The following is a 22,636-nucleotide window of genomic DNA, read 5'->3' as shown; positions in this document are numbered from 1 at the left end:
CTTTTAGTTAGCGGCCACAGTAGAATGATTAACAGCAACACAAACGCATTCACAACTTTCTACTCTATTTTTACAATTGAATGTAACACAAACATACAGACGCAATACAGTTTGTGAACCCGGACACATTAAACAATAGCGAAACTGGCAGCTGATACACGTTAAAATACAGTACCTATAGATTTTTGACATTAACACACCAAGTAGGCAGGAAGAATTGCCTGCTAGGGTCATAAAATAATCTATACACAAAATTGCTTATCCACTAACAGACCAAACGGATTGGGAATCAGTAAATGTTACTTTAATCTCCGATATGGTGCACAAGACATGCGCCTTCAAGATGGGAAACCGGGCTTGTCCTCGCCCCCTCTCAAAAACCCTCTTAATATTCTGATATTGAAACTATTAACAACATGGTAAAATTTCTCGAAGAAAATATTACAAACGGAATCTATAACTAATTTCTCAAGAAAATACATATACAAAAAATATAATTTTTTTTCTACGTTACAGTATATAAAAATAGAACGAAAATCCTGATAAATTTATTATAGCCTTATTTATTGAACGCTTTTAAGGTGTCACATCGATTATTGTTGATAGATTTAAGGCGAATAGCACAGGAGAGAAGCTTAAAGGACAGACTCAACGAAAGGCTCATAATTAGGAAAGAACAAGTAATTTCGAAACTTCGAAGTCTCGTTAAGCGATTAGACGAAATGAATTTTCTAGGCAACAGTGCAATCTTTTAAGAAACCGGTTTGACAGCGTGCAAATATGGAGCTGAGGTCAGCTAAATACTGCAGAAGCTGCTGTGACCAATGGCTCACTGACGTCAATGTACTACCCAGGACAGAGTTCTATTGTAGTCCAGACTCTCCCTCCTTTCCAAATAAATATCCATCCAAATATTTCAATAAATGGTAATTATCTTCACATACCTTTATCCCCACACACTAGCAAAGTGAAATATCTTTACCGATTCTTGATAAAAACAAGCTGGTGGAGGGTTCGTACCACCATCACTGTCATCACCACCACTAACACCACTGGTCACCACCACTAACACCACTGGTCACCACCACTAACACCACTGGTCACCACCACTAACACCACTGGTCACCACCACTAACACCACTGGTCACCACCAGTAGGAGCACATTGCTAGCCAAGATCCAGAACAAGATTCAAGCACATTTAAGCTCAAAGGGCAGAGATTTATGACCTTGAAACTGCCTTTGATATTCTGTGTGAGACTGTTGAGGAAAGAGGGAGGAGTCTAGACTGGGTAATGGAGGGGAGGGTGTTTGTGGAAGCAGAAAAGTACTGAAAGAAGGGGGTGGAAATAGACAGAAAACAATACACTCTTTCAATCTAACCAGTAGACAGGGTGATAAAACAAATCACACAAAATGCACAAAATACATAAAAAAATACAATAATACCAGTAAAAAGAGAGATAAAGTACACATTAGCATAGATAAGTTGCGTAATAACAACGATGCTCAAAAGAGCTCACTAAAAAAAGCAAAATGAGATGAAGGTTGGGGGCAGCGGAGGGATATAACGGGCAGACACAAACAAGTTAGCAAAAACAATACAGAAAGAATGTGGTCTCCCAGCCTAGCGATTGTTAGTGCAGGTGGAAAACAACAGGACCGAAATTAGTCTTAGATCCTGGACATCACTGCATCTGCCACGCGCCTCGATATGTGATAATGGAATTTTTTTGGAACTGGGTGTTAAAGTTTGGTTGGTTATGCCAGAGGATGATTCATTAATGAACGGGGATGTGTTGTAGTGTGTGCAGAGCAAACCAGTATCATACGAATACAAGACGTTTCCCTCTTAATAGAGCAAAACGTACTCTATGGAAAAGGTTTGTTGTGCACCTGTCAGTAGTACTTCCATGTTAGTAAGACAATACGCTATTTATGGTATTTTATTCAGAAGATGTTTCGCCCACCAGGGACGGAGAGTTGATAAAGTCCCTGGTGGGCGAAACGTCTTCTCATTAAAATGTCATAAACCTCATGCTGTGTTTTATTAACATACTTGTTGGTATATTCTTCCACTGACACACAGTACCTATTCTCCTACGAACGGAACATCATGTGACAACACCCTCGTTGAGAGAGACTTGCTTTGCTACCCGAAAAATAAAACACCAACATCCAATGCCAAACAGGTTATTTGGCCAATACACCTGTGAGTTGCCCTGTTACCTGGTCACCACACTGAGAAGACCCGGGCCATGACCCGTCCTGGCGAACATTATACATGCATGCAAACACTCCTGGAGAACGAATCACCAAGAACCACTCACCTTATGTCATCCTGGTACTGGGGGCGGCCGTTTATGAAAAGCACCTGCTCATAGGTACCCTGATCCTCGAAGCTGGCCATAAGCTCATCCTCGAAGCTTATTCCAAGCTCTCTGCCACCTCCGCCGCCGCTCACGCTGGTGATAAGGTCGTTAGTGTGGTCGTCAGAGGTGGTGCTCCAGGCCTCACTGCTGCTGCTGCCGTAACAGCTACTGCCTCGAGATGACCTTCGCCTCGCCTCTTTGTGTCGAGTTCCTGGGAGATACCACCGTCAGTATCAGCTCATGTTTATAAACTCACCTTCAGACATAGACAATATAATAAGTGACTGGTGTTTTAAGTTCCAATAACAATTTGAATTCCTTACGATCGTGAGAGATCATAAAAACCCTTAAATATAAATTACTGTTCCTTGTGGATATAGTGCATATTGTTTCACTCGTTTCTTGGGACCTTATTATATATACAACCAGCGTGTTTATATATATACATAATGTAATCAATTTATACTATGTATAATTTATTTACACGTCTACTGCTAAACAACAGATTACGTCGTACACATAGAGTTATAAATACGGATATATTATTCTAAACTGGAATCATTTAAATTCAAAATTTACATTATTTGGAAAGTCTTTAAATATACCAGTGAACTAGATTACTGTTATTATTACAGAATTGTTATTATTATAAGTAGCGCTAGTAGTAGTAGTGTTAGTAGCAGTTATAGCATTAAGTAGTAGTGTTATTAATAGCAGTAGTATGTAGTAGTAATACCAATAACAGGAGAAGTATGTAGTAGTAGCAATAATAGTAATAAGTAGTAGTAGTGGTAGCGTAGCTGTAGTAGTAGTATGTAGTAGCAGCAGTTGCAGCGTTACGTAGTATATAGCGGCAGCAGTATATAGTAGTAGCGGTATATAGTATTAGAAGTAATAGCAGTAGCAGTAATAGTAGTATGTAGTAGGATGTAGGAATGTAGTAGTAGAAGTAGTAATAGTAGTAGTAGCAGTGGTATAGTAATATAGGAAAAGGGAAAAATCATAAGAACTAGAGAAAATGTGATGTAATCACGATACAACCAAGAAATTAGAAGACAGATCTGTTGCCTAGATCAAAATACCGTATCTTACCATGGGTAAGATACTGAATCTTACCATGGGTAAGATACTGTATCTTACCATGGGTAATATACTGTATCTTACCATGGGTAATATACTGTATCTTACCATGGGTAATATACTGTATCTTACCATGGGTAAGATACTGTATCTTACCATGGGTAAGATACTGAATCTTACCATGGGTAATATACTGTATCTTACCATGGGTAATATACTGTATCTTACCATGGGTAATATACTGTATCTTACCATGGGTAAGATACTGTATCTTACCATGGGTAAGATACTGAATCTTACCATGGGTAATATACTGTATCTTACCATGGGTAATATACTGTATCTTACCATGGGTAATATACTGTATCTTACCATGGGTAAGATACGATATGAAATAGTGACACGTGCGCAATAAGACACATACGGAGTATTACTAAATTTCACTGACATTTTATCCTCGGTATCCAAATAATGCGCATGTGTCTCATTTCACACACAGCAACCAATTACGCCAAAACCGACTCGCCCATACTTGTATTTTTGGCGTTATTGGCGACGAGATGGGCGGCCCGCTGGAAGAAAGCCAGGGAGTTCTTGAAAGAGGCGCCGCTGGGTGAGCGGGGGTCACCTTCCGCATCTGAAGACACAACCAGACCGGAGTCTCGGGGGCTCGACAACCGGCTCTCTGGAGCCTCCTTCTGCCGTGCCTTCAAGGCTTGCTGCGTGCCACGGGAGAAACACAACGGTTAGTTATTAAGTCTGAGGTGTTGAGTAGAGCAAGTGTGCTCTGCGTGATTAGAATACCACACACACACACACACACACACACACACACACCTTTGTGTTTGAGATATATATTGTGTTTGGGATACATATTATCTATGTCAGATATATATTATGTCTGTGATATCCATGCTTATTCAGTATATATCTTATAGATTTGTGATATATTATGTATCTGATACATATATATTATATATATATAATTTTTTTTTTCAACAAGTCGGCCGTCTCCCACCGAGGCAGGGTGACCCAAAGAGAAAGAAAATCCCCAAAAAGAAAATACTTTCATCATTCAACACTTTCACCACACTCACACATAATCACTGTTTTTGCAGAGGTGCCCAGAATACAACAGTTTAGAAGTATATACGTATAAAAATATACAACATATCCCTCCAAACTGCCAATATATATATATATATATATATATATATATATATATATATATATATATATATATATATATATATATATATATATATATATATATATATATATATAATCATTCAGGGAAGAAATTACAATAAAACGCGTGTCTAAAAATATGTAAAAATATCAGTAAAAATAGGAAATAAAACCTGCGTGCTTTCATGTGCTTACACACATCTTCAGAGGAATTGTGCGTGTGATATGTATTGGACATAATCAAAGGCAACATAACGTATACTGCTAGAGAAAAAAATATGTATTTTAGGGTGAAATATAGCACAAAAAATAATGTCTTAATCTACAGTATAAGTATTTGAGTAACTTCATTATATTCAATTTAAAGTTCTAAACCCGTGAGGGTTATACAGCGCATGGATAATGGGGAAGTAATTAGGTTTGTTCCGACAAAGGAGGGGTGAGGAAAAACCCTCCAGTGCCTTGGATCAAATACTGGGGTTAGTTCAGTCTCGTCCGTATTCTAGTTTATCTTCGACTTGATAGCAAGCGGAAGAATGCACAGGAATTGGTACTTTTTTTTATTCCACCTCATATGAAGCGCAAAACTCGTATGAATCAAGGTACAAGCAGTGGAGACTCGATCCTCCTCCTGCGTAGACGCGCAACCATCCAGTATACACCGTCTATACAACAGTTTACCTCTCTCACTGTGTATTAGATGGGAGTACCTCCAATTACCCTAGAGGTTGCTTGGTGTATACACGAGCTCAGAGCTTCCACATAGTTACACTTGTAATCATTATAATTGTCTCTAAACTCTCAACTCTTCTCTTTTCTCTGCTTAATGTGGATTATTTTTTTTTCCAAGATATTTCGAACACCTGAAGGTATTGAAGGTTTTGGGTGTAACACCTCATATGTACATTATACTCAGAAACGTGTTTTCCTTGATAATGATAGAGATAGCTAGATAGATAGAGAGAAAGACAGAGAGAGGTGGGGGAGAAAGGGGGGGAGGGGCGGAAAAATTATCATTGTGGGAAATATAATGCTTCAGTGCGGTAGGCAGAGAGACAGGGTGGAGTATGCAGTGTCAGGGTGAAGATAGCTCACAGCTGGCACTGAAACTTTTACTGTCTTGCTGTCATTTGTTTTTGATCGTGACGAGGCGAACACACACACACACATACACACACACACACATACACATACACATACACATACACATACACACACACACACTTATAAACAATCTCTAATTATTAAATAGTTTGACATCAAAGGGGGTACTCAAGAAATTACGGTAGCTCGTTGCTTCTGTGGCAGAGAAGCATGCGTTCTACGCTATGTATCAATTGTCTCCTCCCTCACCACATACATGCACTGCCCTGGGCTTGTATTACACTGATAAGACTTTCACGAGTGCCGGGAGTGTCAGGTGGAATGGAAAGTGTCCGTTACCACAATGTCTGTGCACGGGGAAAGTGTCGTATGTCTTCGGTATAAGTTGAGGAGAGTGTATATTAACAACAATCTCGGCTTAAAAGTGAGAACTGCCTGCCGTATATACCCCGGCACCTTCCTTGATAAGGAAGGTGCAAGGGTATATATGGCTCCAGGGATTATCATTTCAGTGCAGGCCTCCTCGTTTGGAAAGAAAATATAAGAGACGAATGTTATTAATTAGCACACGGGGGGAGGTAAATAAAAGCATGCAGAGTGTAAGAAGTCTGTGGTATTTGTCTCTCATCTTACATGTTTATGAGACAGGAAGAACAGTTCGGCAATCTGCAAGAGTGCAAACCCTTGAACAATCTTTCGTGTCATAGTCATATGACAGGACGGTAGTACTTCTCTGAATGGCTACTGTCTACCAGTTTGCTGCTACACGAGAGGAAATGGTGCCTTCCCTCGGCAAATCAGATAGTTGTCATCCATCAGCAGTGCTAACTGCCAGCAATGCCAGCCACCGGCAGTGCCAGGTGTAAGCAGGTGAAGTGGAAAGTATTAAGTTCATTGCCTGTGCTCCTCCAGCGTTACAAAAGGATTTCATAATCTCTCGTTTCCTAACTCTCTCACACATCACTCCCTGCTTCAATAATAATTGTAAATAAAATCCCTTGCAATATTATAATTATTATTATTAATTTATTACTATTATTTTTGCCAAAATTTGTAGCAGAAGCACACACAACTGTACCCTTCCCACCACAACCACCAACACCAGAATCAACACCACCAGAACGTCCACCAAAAAGCAACACCAGAAACACTAGCAGCAGCACAGCAACCACCATTATTACCATTACCACCACCAGTACCACAGCAGCAGCACCACTACATGAAACACCAGCACCACCCGCAAGAGCAATAACAGCAGTATCTTCAACAGCAGTACTAAAACAGCACTCTAACCTGATTTAAATAGTTACTGTAACATGATATTAAAGGGGAGTGATGGTACTGGTGGTGACGGGGCTATGATAGTAGTGGAGAAAGAAAGAAAAAAAAAAAAGGAAAAGAAAAAGATGAGTAGGAAAAACAAAATATCAGGCAAAAGAGAAGAAATAACGGCAGGCATTGTTCGCATCGCTATTGGGCCGTGCGGACGGGCTGCACAGTAGCTCCCACTTCACCTGGTTTCTGCGCAGTTTTCACTGATCAAACATGGCGGATTACAACGGAAGGAGGATCAACACAGTTTGCATTGAGCTGTTAAGGGGTTCTCTGAGCCCTGCTACGATGAACGTACTTCTCCCTGCAATTATTAGGGATCTATATGGCATCCCTAACGAGGAACTGTATGGTGTGGCCCTTAACGGGTTGAAAAGAGTATTTGTGAAGTTTACGAGGGCCAGTTTATACAGCAGTGTGGTGGAGGAGTACCAGGAACGACGAATGTGCCTCAACTCGACGATGGATGTGTGCATGCATGACGTATCTACTTACTACACGTGGGTACGAGTGAGAAATGTACCCTTTGAGGCGACCAAGTTTGGTATAGAGGACGTTTTCCACAACTACGGAGTCATTCATGAGGCTAGAGGAGGGGTATGGCGGGATGGACCATATGAGGGCCTCCCGGAAGGTTCATACACCATCAAGATGACATTAAAGAAGCCTATACCTTCGTATGCTATGTTAACAGGCAACAGAACTCAGGTATATGTGTCTTATGCGGGACAAAGGAGGACGTGTCGTCTTTGTAACTCTTATGAACATATAGCGGCGCAATGTGCACGTAGAGTTGCCCCAAGGGTGCCAGACCCGGTGGAGGAGGTCCAGCAGATGAGTGTGGTGGCGACGGCGAAAACTGGGACTCCTCTATGGAGTGAGGAGGTGGAAAAGGAGGGAGAACAGTTTGGGACGTGTGTCACACTCCCGGTGGACGATGGAGGTTGTGGAAATTTATTTGGTCCCTAAAGTTCCACAGGACAGATCCAGCATGGCCGTATGGGACGGCTGAGCTGGATGGCCCTTATACCCCACCCAAACATGAGAGCATTCTCTCTGGTCGGCGATGGATTCTTGGTATGCATGTATTTAATTTATAGATTTATTCTTCAGGGAAGGAGTAGGTAGTTTTACTGTTAGTATATTAATATTAGGTTACTAAGGCAACTGTAGATAATAATGTAGACCTAAGACCTTAACATAGGTAGTAATAGGCCGATAATGTAGGCAAACACTAGGATAAGTTAGCTAGGGAGAACTGGCAGCCCTAGCTTGAATGACGAGGCGCGGGTCTAAAAGACAATAGCGTCCTTCTTAAGACAGACACCATCTGGACAATATGTGCAGTGATCAGCAGACGGTGCCCCCACGTGTCTTCACATCTGAGACCTGGGGAAATCTGGTAGAGGCACCTCGATGTACCATAGATGACCTCCTCCGTCAGGCCCATACAGTAAAACAAGACCACTATTTCTCGTACAATTCTGGCCAGTGTCTGGAAAGTTTGTGAGCTGAGTTTGACTGTGGGCCCAGTTGCAACAGGTTGAGCATGCCCAGTAAGTACCAGTGTCTCAGAGCAGTCTGGAAGCTAGCGTCTGAGTCTGCATAGTTATAATAGGGGATACATACCCTCTTGGATATAGGAATTTCTGAGGTGCAGGCAGGACACTAATTACGATTGAATATTGCAGGAATTAAGGCTCCCGGTTGCACATGGTTTCTGAGAGGAAGTCCAAAGGGGCTAAGGCTAAGCTTAGGGAGGTTGAAGATCAGGATATATGCTGCAACACCACGTAAGTTAGTCCTTTATACGTCCATGCAGGCGAGTTTCTTGCAACATCAATCATTTGTGAAAATCTGTCCTATAAGCCACTTGTGAGGCTGAGGTACCCACCTCAGAGCTCGGTGTCAACAGAGTTTGCTAGGGTAGGCGACTCACTTGGAGGCAGTCCACACAAATTTTCACAGAGGTCCTCCTCCAAAGCCTGTGGAGGTGGAGGAAGTGGAGGAGTCGACACAGGAGGTGTCCTTAGAGTCTGTGCTCCAGGAATTCTTGGAGGAGGCTTTAGTAGGAGAGGACATGGATGGACGGCCCAGTGATAGGCAGCGATTGCAAGCCATACCCCCGGCCGGGATTGAACCCGCGGTCATAGTCTCAAAACTCCAGCCCATCGCGTTAGCCACTAGACCAGCTAGCCACAATAAGATTCATCCAACATTTGTGGTCACAGTGGTGCCTGTGCTAACCTTCCTATGGTGTAGAAATATACCTAGTTGGATGAATCTTATTGTGGCTAGCTGGTCTAGTGGCTAACGCGACGGGCTGGAGTTTTGAGATTCTATGACCGCGGGTTCAATCCTGGCCGGGGGTATGGTTTGTTTGCAATCGTGTCATTACGATTTCTTGAGTCAGCGATTGCAAGGGCTGAGTGAGAAGAAGGGAGGTACAGGGAATAGTGGACAGGATACAGTTGTGGTGGCAGAGGTACACAGGGAGGATGTACCTGAGGAAGAGATGGCTTTGGGAGGCAGCTCTAGGAAGCGGCCAGGGGGGTTGACTGAATTAGACGACGTTTTAACACCTGGGCAAAGACCAGGTAAGAAGGCACGGGGCAGAGGCGGTATGAAAAAGCCCTACAGGGGGGGGGGAGCACAGGGAAAATCGGGGGGAGGGACAGGGGGGGTAGGGGGTCTTATTAAAAAGAGTAGTAAGGAAAGTGTGAGCAGCTTGAAGGGAAGTGTGAGCAAGCCACAGCGGCACAGAGGTAAGCCGCCTTTCCTTGACCATTCAGGTGTGTAACACTAAATGCTAATGGCCTCAAGACTGAAGTAAAAAGGGTATGGTTGGAGTGGTTCCTCAAAAGGTATGATGTGGATGTTTGTTTCCTACAGGAGCATAACCATAAGTCAGGTAGTGAGTTGCGATTGAGAGGTTATAATTTGTTTGTAAGCATGGCAATGCTTTTAAAGGGAGGAGTGGCTGTTTTAGTAAAGGAGACCAGTCCGTTGCGAGTCATGGGGTGGGAGGAGGGGGGAGGGTTGTTCGAGTGGATGGGTGGTGGGGAAGAGCAGGGTATGTTTTGTGGGAGTTTATATGCCCGCGATTGGTAACGTGAGGATAAAAACAGACTTTGTTCGGGACGTATTGTTATACTATCTTAGGGGTTTACCTGCTATTGCGATAATTGGAGGTGATTGGAATTGTGTGATTAGGCAAGGAGACGTAATACCTAGGGGGGCGGGGTGTGTGTTGGGTGTCTTACGGGATGCTTTTCGAGACGTCGGGGTCGTAGATGTGGTCGGCAGGGGGGGGGGGTATCAGGTGGAGCACACCTATGTACAGGGGAGTTATGAGGCAAGGTTGGATAGGATTTATGTGAGGCAGGGGATAGGAGTGGAGAGGGTTAGAACAGTAGACGTGGGTTTGTCTGATCACAGAGCAGTGTTGGCTGACCTGCGGGTGGATGGTATTCCGAGAATATATCAGAGTTATTGGAAATTAAATGTGAGGCACTACCATCTAATACACAGGAAATTAAATGTTGTTATGACAGACTGGATTTCATGGTTGATGCATTATTATTATTGATATTAAATATTGTGGGTGTATATTCTTCCGCTGATACAGGTGTGTGTGTATAGGAATGTAATGTCCATATCTGTTTTCGTATGTACTTTTATATTTTTGTGTTTTGTTTTGTTCATGCATCACCAACTTCTGGTAAATTCCCATTACGGTTTAATGAGGTAAGGGTATATACCCTAATTGTTAAGTTACTTAAGGTATTACTTAGAACGGTGCATGTAAATAATTTTTGTTTGCACTGGCATTATTATTTATTGTAAAAGGAGGAGTTTTGTAGAAAATGTCGTTGGATGTGTAACTGGTTGTAATATGGCTATCGGCTATAGTGTTATTTTAAGTACTGGGATTGTGTGATAGAGGTTATTGTTAATATCCAGTATAGTTCTTCTTTTATTAAACTCTTATACATTCTTGTATTTGTTGTAAGTTTTAAATAAATAAAAAGATAACGGCAGGAGTAAGAGGGGCAACAACAAACAGACTAGCAGCAGGAAGAGCAGCAACAGCAGCAGCATCAACTTTAGTAGTAGTACACGCTTAAATCCCACCGTTTTCTCTTTCTCTTACTAAAATCTCATTTTCTATTGAGATACATCAATGTACTTAAGTTAGGCATTCCACTAATACCGTTTTCTCTAAACTGAAGACGTTTCTGGTTTTCCTTTACATATTATTTGTAAGAAATGTGTTTTAATGAGACTAGCTCATTACCTTTGTAACTTGCTCAGCTATCAAAACTTTGGAGTCCAGTCCCTGGGCCAATTATGTACCTCTGTAATCTTTTGACTACCGCCCACAGGATGGGTATGGGGTGCATAATAAACATATTAAACTAACTGAGATGACGTGTTACTGGATTGTGAGCAAGGTAACATTCATGAAGCGATTCAGGGAAAATGGATAACGGACTTGATTCCTGAAGGAAAGGTGGGGAAATTGCAGTTCAGATAGTCAGGTGAACTGTGATATTTACACTGACAAGACAGTGACTGTGTAAATGACAGTGAGAGTATTTCTTCTTTTACAGGACGCTTTACCTCACTGCGAGATAATATAGCGCTTTGTACATAGGGATAAGTAATATTCAAGAAATCTATTTTACAGCCTTCCACCAGGCATAAGGGGAATTACCAATAGACCCTTGGCTGCCTTCAAGAGGGAGCTGGACAGGTACTCAGTACCTGATCAGCCGGGCTGTGGTTTGTACGTTGGACTACGTGCGGCCAGCAGTAACAGCCTGGCTGATTAGGCCCTGATCCACCGGGAGGCCTGGTCAAAGACTCCAGGTAAACAAGTAGTACAGAGTTACACAATTTCAAGGTAACATATATTTTACGCAAATAACAGTACATTAGAATGCATCTACCAAACTTACCTTTGCTTTGTATCGGTCTGATGAAGTCACTGTGTGGCGAAACGTTTTCTCAGTAAAGACTCCCATATGTTGCATAAGTGTCTCAATCTTCAAACAATTACTAGTATGGAATGATACATCATTTCGAAAATTCACCCCCACGAAAAAAAAAATCTTAAAACATATTCGTAATCGAGTCATGCTATTATTATTATAATCAAGGGGGAATCGAGTCATGAAATTAGCGATATGCATCTTCGAACCCCTGACGTAACCATCATCTGTATATTTAATCTTGGATAACCAAGTAAGGTTAGTCTTGTTTAAAAGGTGTCCCCAAATGGGGACATTTGAAAGGCCGACAGATTTTTTCCTGTTTTTTTTTTTTCCAGACTCTTTTTCTGCGTCGTTCATAACCTGTGGAGTCCACATCCAATATGCTTCAAATGTTCAACACTGGAGTACGGGAACTGGTGAAAGATTGATGACAGACGCCCTGTTTACCTGGAGTTTACCTGGAGAGAGTTCCGGGGGTCAACGCCCCCGCGGCCCGGTCTGTGACCAGGCCTCCTGTGACCGAAGTTGTAGAACACATTCCAAGTCTCCTGGAATGGGTTTGATAACTCTCAGAAGCCTCAAACATTAACTCAGTCCTCAGAAAGATTCGAACCTGCACACTCCGTATCAGTGTCTGAAGTTTCGAATATTGATATGGACTGAGAGATAATGTTTGGGATTATATATATATGTCTTGCCGAATAGGTAAAACTGGTCAATTAGCAAGAACTCATTTAAGATTAAGTTCTTTCTAAAATTTTCTCTTATACGTTTATAGATATATTTTTTCATTGATGTTAATGTAAAAATCAATAATTTTGTACCAATAGAACCTTAGAAAACTTACCTAATCTTATTATAACAAGCGCAAATTAATTTTGCCTAATCCAACTAAATATATTTTAGATAAGTTTACAATAATTTAATAATAAACAAACAATGAAATATATTTTTTTTTCGTTTGGTTCAGGATTATTTTTGCGAAATTATTGCATACACAAATTTTCGCTTGCCTTATTCGGCAAGAGCGTTGCTATTTCAGCCCTAATCAAGTTTTACCTATTCGGCACGATGTATATATATATATATATATATATATATATATATATATATATATATATATATATATATATATATATATATATATATAAAGATAAGATTTCGTTCGGATTTTTAACCCCGGAGGGTTAGCCACCCAGGATAACCCAAGAAAGTCAGTGCGTCATCGAGGACTGTCTAACTTATTTCCATTGGGGTCCTTAATCTTGTCCCCCAGGATGCGACCCATACCAGTCGACTAACACCCAGGTACCTATTTGCTGCTAGGTGAACAGGACAACAGGTGTAAGGAAACGTGTCGAAATGTTTCCACCCGCCGGGAATCGAACCCGGGCCCTCCGTGTGTGAAGCGGGAGCTTTAGCCACCAGGCCAGTGTGTGTGTGTGTGTGTGTGTGTGTGTGTGTGTGTGTGTGTGTGTGTGTGTGTACTCACCTAGTTGTACTCACCTAGTTGAGGTTGCGGGGGTCGAGTCCGAGCTCCTGGGGCCAGAAGCTCGGACTCGACCTTCACTGATCGCTACTAGGTCACTCTCCCTGAGCCGTGAGCTTTATCATACCTCTGCTTAAAGCTATGTATGGATCCTGCCTCCACTACATCGCTTCCCAAACTATTCCACTTACTGACTACTCTGTGGCTGAAGAAATACTTCCTAACATCCCTGTGATTCATCTGTGTCTTCAGCTTCCAACTGTGTCCCCTTGTTACTGTGTCCAATCTCTGGAACATCCTGTCTTTGTCCACCTTGTCAATTCCTCTCAGTATTTTGTATGTCGTTATCATGTCCCCCCTATCTCTCCTGTCCTCCAGTGTCGTCAGGTTGATTTCCCTTAACCTCTCCTCGTGTGTGTGTGTGTGTGTGTGTGTGTGTGTGTGTGTGTGTGTGTGTGTGTGTGTGTGTGTGTGTGTAAATAAGGTGACGTTGTGTGTATCGTCATCGGGTGGGAAGGCTCCACTCTGGGGGAAATCGACCTATGAACACAGTGATTGTCTTGGTGGTGCTGGTACCGTGTGACCACTGTCACACTGACCCACTTGATGAGGGTTGAGCGCGGTGGAGGGTGGGTGGGTAGGTGGGGCTTTCGTACTCACCTTGTTGTACTCGCCTAGTTGTACTCACCTAGTTGAGATTGCAGGGGTCGAGTCCAAGATCCTGGCCCCGCCTCTTCACTGGTCGCTACTAGGTCACTCTCCCTGAACCGTGAGCTTTATCATACCTCTGCTTAAAGCTATGTATGGATCCTGCCTCCACTACATCGCTTCCCAAACTATTCCACTTCCTGACTACTCTGTGGCTGAAGAAATACTTCCTAACATCCCTGTGATTCATCTGTGTCTTTAGCTTCCAACTGTGTCCCCTTGTTGCTGTGTCCCATCTCTGGAACATCCTGTCTTTGTCCACCTTGTCAATTCCTCTCAGTATTTTGTATGTCGTTATCATGTCCCCCCTATCTCTCCTGTCCTCCAGTGTCGTCAGGTTGATTTCCCTTAACCTCTCCTCGTAGGACATACCTCTTAGCTCTGGGACTAGTCTTGTTACAAACCTTTGCACTTTCTCTAGTTTCTTCACGTGCTTGGCTAGGTGTGGGTTCCAAACTGGTGCCGCATACTCCAATATGGGCCTAACGTACACGGTGTACAGGGTCCTGAACGATTCCTTATTAAGATGTCGGAATGCTGTTCTGAGGTTTGCTAGGCGCCCATATGCTGCAGCAGTTATTTGGTTGATGTGCGCTTCAGGAGATATGCCTGGTGTTATACTCACCCCAAGATCTTTTTCCTTGAGTGAGGTTTGCAATCTTTGGCCCCCTAGACTGTACTCCGTCTGCGGTCTTCTTTGCCCTTTCCCAATCTTCATGACTTTGCACTTGGTGGGATTGAACTCCAGGAGCCAATTGCTGGACCAGGTCTGCAGCGTGTCCAGATCCCTTTGTAGTTCTGCCTGGTCTTTGATCGAGTGAATTCCTCTCATCAACTTCACGTCATCTGCAAACAGGGACACCTCAGAGTCTATTCCTTCCATCATGTCGTTCACAAATACCAGAAACAGCACTGGTCCTAGGACTGACCCCTGTGGGACCCCGCTGGTCACAGGTGCCCACTCTGACACCTCGCCACGTACCATGACTCGCTGCTGTCTTCCTGACAAGTATTCCCTGATCCATTGTAGTGCATTCCCTGTTATCCCTGCTTGGTCCTCCAGTTTTTGCACCAATCTCTTGTGTGGAACTGTGTCAAACGCCTTCTTACAGTCCAAGAATATGCAATCCACCCACCCCTCTCTCTCTTGTCTTACTGCTGTCACCATGTCATAGAACTCCAGTAGGTTTGTGACACAGGATTTCCCGTCCCTGAAACCATGTTGGCTGCTGTTGATGAGATCATTCCTTTCTAGGTGTTCCACCACTCTTCTCCTGATAATCTTCTCCATGATTTTGCATAATATACATGTCAGTGACACTGGTCTGTAGTTTAATGCTTCATGTCTGTCTCCTTTTTTAAAGATTGGGACTACATTTGCTGTCTTCCATGCCTCAGGCAATCTCCCTGTTTCGATAGATGTATTGAATATTGTTGTTAGGGGTACACATAGCGTCTCTGCTCCCTCTCTCAATACCCATGGGGAGATGTTATCTGGCCCCATTGCCTTTGAGGTATCTAGCTCACTCAGAAGCCTCTTCACTTCTTCCTCGGTTGTGTGTACTGTGTCCAGCACATGGTGGTGTGCCCCACCTCTCCGTCTTTCTGGAGCCCCTTCTGTCTCCTCTGTGAACACTTCTTTGAATCTCTTGTTGAGTTCCTCACATACTTCACGGTCATTTCTTGTCTCTCCTCCTTCCTTCCTTAGCCTGATTACCTGGTCCTTGACTGTTGTTCTCCTCCTGATGTGGCTGTACAACAGTTTCGGGTCAGATTTGGCTTTCGCTGCTATGTCATTTTCATATTGTCTTTGGGCCTCCCTTCTTATCTGTGCATATTCGTTTCTGGCTCTATGACTGCTCTCCTTATTCTCCTGGGTCATTTGCCTTCTATATTTCTTCCATTCTCTAGCACACTTGGTTTTTGCCTCCCTGCACCTTTGGGTAAACCATGGGCTCATCCTAGCTTTTTCATTATTCCTGTTACCCTTGGGTACAAACCTCTCCTCAGCCTCCTTGCATTTTGTTGCTACATATTCCATCATCTCATTAACTGGCTTCCCTGCCAGTTCTCTGTCCCACTGAACCCCGTTCAGGAAGTTCCTCATTCCTGTGTAATCCCCTTTCTTGTAGTTTGGCTTCATTCGTCATGGCCTTCCTGCATCTCCCTCCACTTGTAGCTCTACTGTGTATTCGAAGCTTAAAACCACATGGTCACTGGCCCCAAGGGGACTTTCATATGTGATGTCCTCGATATCTGCACTACTCAAGGTGAATACTAAGTCCAGCCTTGCTGGTTCATCCTCTCCTCTCTCTCTTGTAGTGTCCCTTACGTGTTGGTACATGAAGTTTTCCAGTACCAGTGTGTGTGTGTGTGTGTGTGTGTGTGTGTTCACCTGGTTGCATTTAGAAAGGTTGTAGCTCCCAAGTATATCTCCCGTCCCTGTGTTAATGAGTCAGTTTTTCCTTATATACTCCATGTGACCTTGAGGATTTTGTATGTTGTGATTATATATCTTCTGAACCGCTGAAAATAGTTGAAAGAAAGAAATAATTATTCATATTTTTGATCATTATTTAAGACTAAGAATGAGAAGGATAAATAAAATGAAAACGATAATACAGAAGATATTAAAGAGGCAAGTATAATTATTTTTTCAATACAACAGCAGGAACAGCAATGACAGCGCCAAAATTACTTCAACAGCCACAACACCAGTAACATGAACAGCAACAACAGCTGTAATTGAAATTGTCTTAAAGCCACACGCAAAAAAAAAAAAAGCAAGGGAAGCAATTACAAGAGAGGGAGGAAGAGGTTAAACGGTCGATAAACAGAAGAGGGCATGAAAACGGATGACACAGCCTCACTAATGACAGCTGCAACCACGATTCTGACAGCTGCAACCACAATCGTAACAGCTGGAAACCACGATCCTAACAGCTGCAACCACTACCCTAACAGCTGCAACCACAATCCTAACAGTTGTAACCACAATTCTAAGAGCTGTAGCCACAATTATAAAGCCAGTCATAGGCATTAAGCCTATAACCAGAACTTTGAAGCCTGTAACCACAATCATAACAGCTACAACCACAACCATTACTACCATAATTATAACACCTGCATCCTCAATCTTAGCATTATTATAGGTGCAACCACATAACAGTAGGTAACCACATTCATCAACCATAATCATCAATCACAATTATCAACCACAATTATCAATCTTGAAGTTATAATCTTATCAGCTGTAACCACAATTACAAAACTAATCATTTCAGCCATAGAATATGACAGTCAGAACCCTCATAACCGCTACCACAACTACCACTAATATAATCACCACCACAACCGCTTTATTAACCACTACCACCACCACCATCATTAAGCAATTACTGCCACCACCAAGACAACCTATACATCATCCATTCACCCCCCTACCACCACCACAATCACAACCCCCACCCCCTCCTCGCCTAACAATGATTCCCAGTGCCAGTCATACCACCACACCAACCAACCAACAAACGACCAGTACAAACAGACGCCACAGCAATAAAGACTAACTGGCGGAGGCGGCAACACAAGATAATGTGAATTAAGGCAAATAAACGACACAGATGTGTAGACTGAGCAGTGTGGAGTGTTGGGGGTGGGTGTGTGGGTGTTGTGGTGGGAGTGGGTGTGGTTGTGGGGATGGTTATGGGTGTGTTTGTAATAGGTAAGTGGTTGTGGGTGAGGCTTTAGGAGTAAGTGTGGGGTATCCATCACCTGATGGTGACCGGGGGTGTCCACCTCCTGATGGTGTGGGGTGTACCATCTCCTGATGGTGAGGGAGGTGTACACCTCCTGATGGTGTGGGGTGTATCATCTCCTGATGGTGAGGAGGGTGTCTGCCTCCTAATGGTGTGGGGTGTACTATCTCCTGATGGTCTACCTACCTGGACTCTACCTGGAGGGAATTCCGAGGATCAACGCCCCCGCGGCCGGGTCCACGACCAGGCCTCCCGGTGGATCAGGATCTGATCAACGAGGCTGTTACTGCTGGCCGCACGTAGTCCAACGTACGAACCACAGCCCGGATGATCCGGCACTGACTTTAGGTATCTGTCCAGCTCCCTCTAAAGACAACCAGGGGTTTATTGGTAATGCCCCTTATTGCTGGTGGGAGGCTGTTGAACAGTCTTGGGCCCCGGGCACTCATTGCATTTTCTCTCAGTGTACCAGTGACGCCTCTACTTTTCACTCGGGGTATGTTGCATCGCCTGCCAAGTCTTGCTTTCGTATGGAGTGATTTCTGTGTGCATATTGGGGACCAGCCCCTCCAGAATCTTCCAGGTGTAGATTATGATATATCTCTCTCGCCTGCGCTCCAGTGAGTACAAGTCAAGTGCTTCCAGGCGCTCCCAGTAGTTAAGGTGTTTGATGGAACTTATACGTGCAGTAAATGTTCTCTGTACATTCTCTAGATCTGCAATTTCACCTGCCTTGAATGGGGATGTTAATGTACAGCAGTATTCCAGCCTAGAGAGAACAAGTGATTTAAAAAGGATCATCATTGGCTTAGCTTCTATTGTCTTGAATGTCCTCATTATCCATCCTATCAGTTTCCTTGCAGATGTGATAGTGGCACTGTCGTGATCCTTGAAGGTGAGGTCTTCGGACATTATCCCACCCAGGTCCTTTACATTACTTTTCTGCTCTATTGTGTGATTGAAGTTTGTAGTATACTCAGTCCTAGTTATTATTTCCCCCCCTTTTTCCATAACGGAGTAGTTGGAATTTGTCTGCATTGAACATCATATTGTTCTCCGCTGCCCATTGGAAAACTTGGTTTATATCTTCTTGGAGCTTTGCTGTGTCCTCAATGGATGACACTCTTATGCATATCCTAGTGTCATCTGCGAAGGATGATACAGTGCTGTGGTTTACATCTCTGTCTATGTCTGATATGAGAATAAGGAACAGGATAGGTGCCAGTACTGTGCCTTGTGGGACAGAGCTCTTCACTGTGGCAGCATCCGATTTAACTCTGTTTACCATTACTCTTTGTGTGCGGTTGGTTAGAAAATTGAGGATCCATCTGCCTACTTTTCCGGTTATCCCTTTAGCACGCATTTTGTGTGCTATTACACCATGGTCGCACTTGTCAAAGGCCTTTGCAAAATCTGTGTATACTACATCTGCATTCTGTTTGTTTTCCAGTGACTCTAGGACCATATCATAGTACTCTAGCAGTTGTGAAAGGCAGGAGCGACCTGCTCTGAAACCATGTTGCTCTGGGTTGGGCAATTTTTGGGATTCCAGGTGGTTTGCTATCCTGCTTCTTAGAACTCTTTCAAAGATTTTTATGATATGGGACGTTAAAGCTATTGGTCTATAGTTCTTAGCTACTGCTTTGCTGCCACCTTTATGGAGTGGGGCTATATCCGTTGTTTTCAGTGACTGTGGAATCTCGCCTGTGTCTAAGCTCCGTCTCCATAGCATACTTAGGGCCCGGGAGAGGGGTTTCTTGCAGTTCTTAATCAACACCGAATTCCACGAGTCTGGGCCTGGGGCTGAGTGCATGGGCATGTCGTCGATCGCTTTCTCAAAGTCTAGTGGAGTTAGGGTTATGTCAGAAATCTAGCATACATTGGCAGGGTTTTGAGGCTCATTCATGAAGAAAGCGTTTGATTGTCTATCTTTAGACTGATTAGTGGCTCACTGAACACAGTCATCTTGAGATTTCAGTATCTCACTCATTTCTTTGTTGTCGTCTGTGTAGGATCCGTCTTGTACAAGAATGGTATACAATACCGACAAGATGAAATTGAGACATGTGCAACATCTGGGTATCTTTATTGTAGACGTTTCGCCATCCAGTGGCTTTATCAATACAAATTCCAGGACATAACTTGAAGATAGGAGAACTATGTACAGAAGATGAGGTAACCAGTCCCTCAACCTAGCAGTAGGTGCGAAGAGCACCGTAGTCGTATAGATTCTGACGGTGCTCTTCGCACCTAATGCTAGGTTGAGGGACTGATTACCTCATCTTCTGTACATAGTTCTCCTGTCTTCAAGTTATGTCATGGAATTTGTATTGATAAAGCCACTGGATGACGAAACGTCTACAATAAAGATACCCAGATGTTGCACATGTGTCTCAATTTCAAGATCCGTCTTGTCTGAACAGGGGCCATATACTAGAAGTAGTTTTTGCCTTGTTTCTGGCATATGAAAAGAAGTATTTTGAATTTCTTTCAATCTCACTAATTGCTTTTAGCTCCTCTTGTCTCTCCTGGATCCTGTATGAGTCTTTTAACTTTAGCTCAATGCTTTCCACTTCCCTGGTTAGCGCTTCCTTCCGTGTATCAGATAATCTGGCATTCTTAAGGAGTGAGGGGGTGTCTTCCTTCTGATGGTGTGGGGTGTACCATCTCCTGATGGTGTGGGGGAGAGGGTAAAGGATGTAAGAGGGCGGCAGAATTGAGGGATGGAACCGTCCATCTTCAGAGAGGATAACCCCATAAGGGTAAACCATGACGATAACTCCTATGATAACCCCTACATTTGATGATAAATTAGACACATGTGCAACACATGAGCATCTTTAACGAGGAAACGTTTCGCCACACAGTCGCTGCATCAGTCCATACAAAGGAGAAAGGTGAACAACAGAAGAAGTTTGAGGGAATCAGTCCCTCAGCCTTGAGTCGATGTGATCAATCCATCAATCTTAAAAAGAATACAGCATATGTGCGAAGAAGCTTATATACTGTAGGCAAGAGAGGTGCAGCAGTCGTAGGTAGTATCACATTTGACGAATGTGGCAGTAAGTGGTGCCCAAGGGTTAGACAAGTTGAAGAATTCCCTGTATTAAGATCCCAAGATGTTGCTGTGTCAGAAAGGAATGTAGATGAATGGTTCAGAGAACCGACAAGTATATAAACCTACGGTATATAAGCCACTTCTTCGCACATAAGCTGTATTTTTTTCAAGATTGATGGACTGATCACATCGACTCAAGGTTGAGGGACTGATTACCTCAAACTTCTCCTGTTCACCATTTTCCTTTGTATGGACTAATGAAGCCACTGTGTGGCGAAACGTTTCCTCATTAAAGATACCCAAATGCTGCACATGTGTCTAATTTATCAACGTGTCGGTTCTCTTAACCATTCATCTACATTCCTACATTTGATCCTCACAAACAACCAGGAATCAATGACGCATATGTGTTGCAATATTTCGAATTTAGGTCAAAGAAAAAATGGTGATTAACACCGACATTTACACAGACATGTGAGTGAGTTTTAAAACATTTATGAAGCTAACGTTTCGCCCGCTAGGGGCTTCACCAATCCAATGATAAAGCCACTGGTGAAAGTCGTCTCGCTGGCTTTAAACATTCACACCTGTCTACAGTTTGGTGGACGTTGTAAGAGCCGGGTTAAGCCTTGGTTACAAGTTACTATTCCTTTATGTTAACTTACACTTATATACACAGATGACACTCACACCAAATATAAAATATGTAATTATCCGTATGGTCACTCTCATTATTACTTTACAAATTGTTTACGATTGTAACCATGTATAGGAGTGTAAATGGTTCATTACCTTCGCAACTTGTCATAATTGTGACCAGATCCATCTGCAGTTTATTACCTTTGTAACATAATGGATCCAATCCCTGGACCCATTATGTACCTCTGTAATCTTTTGACTACCACCCAGAGGATGGGTATGTGGTGCATAATAAACATATTAAACTAACTCACTTGCATGACTAGTTTAATAACTGTACACTTGTTGAGGGATACAGAAGACTGCATGAACCAGTAGAGTCACCGGTGAAGAGTCACACTAAGTTGGGTAATTGGAATAATTTAAGGTCCGGTAAAATGGAAGGATTAGCTTAAACTAAATGCTGTAATAAAATAAATGATAGAAAATTAAGAAGAATTCTTAGAAGTTAAGCACGAATGTGCATTGCTTAGGAATTAGAACTGTTTAAGTTTCTATATTTTGTTTTTCGTCTAGAGTCCATAGAAGAGGCTTGTGGAACAACCCATCACTCTCTTATATATAATAATAATGTTACTTAAGCCCCGCGAGAGGTTCTGCTCACGCAAGTTGGAAAGATCTGTAACCACGAAAGAGGGCTGGTCACAGTCACTCTCTCTCTCTCACACTCAAATACTCATTCAAGAATTCACTCTCGCACACCTTCTCCCACTCACTCTTCCCCACTCACACACACACACACACACACACACACACACACACACACACACACACACACACACACACACACACACACACACACACACACACACAATCACATACACACACAACAGGCCTAGTGTCTAATCGACA

The 22,636-nt window shown here is 42.9% G+C and overlaps 1 protein-coding gene across 6 annotated transcripts in view; it reads right to left on the bottom strand.

Moving 5' to 3' along the window:
• LOC128695634 (uncharacterized) overlaps positions 1-22,636 on the bottom strand; it is a 556,361-nt gene that overhangs the window by 148,649 nt on the left and 385,076 nt on the right. For all 6 annotated transcript variants that reach the window (XM_070093276.1, XM_070093278.1, XM_070093279.1 and 3 more), the window contains 2 exons: positions 3,984-4,170; positions 2,330-2,582 (listed from right to left, as the gene is read on the bottom strand). In XM_070093276.1, coding sequence (XP_069949377.1) covers positions 2,330-2,582; positions 3,984-4,170 — 440 coding nt within the window. The remainder of the gene's footprint in view (positions 1-2,329; positions 2,583-3,983; positions 4,171-22,636) is intronic.

The sequence above is a fragment of the Cherax quadricarinatus genome, chromosome 42, assembly GCF_038502225.1.
Source record: "Cherax quadricarinatus isolate ZL_2023a chromosome 42, ASM3850222v1, whole genome shotgun sequence".
Classification (NCBI taxonomy): Eukaryota; Metazoa; Arthropoda; class Malacostraca; order Decapoda; family Parastacidae; genus Cherax; species Cherax quadricarinatus.
Note: the sequence above shows the minus strand (reverse complement) of the source record. Positions and strands in the feature narration are given on the sequence as shown.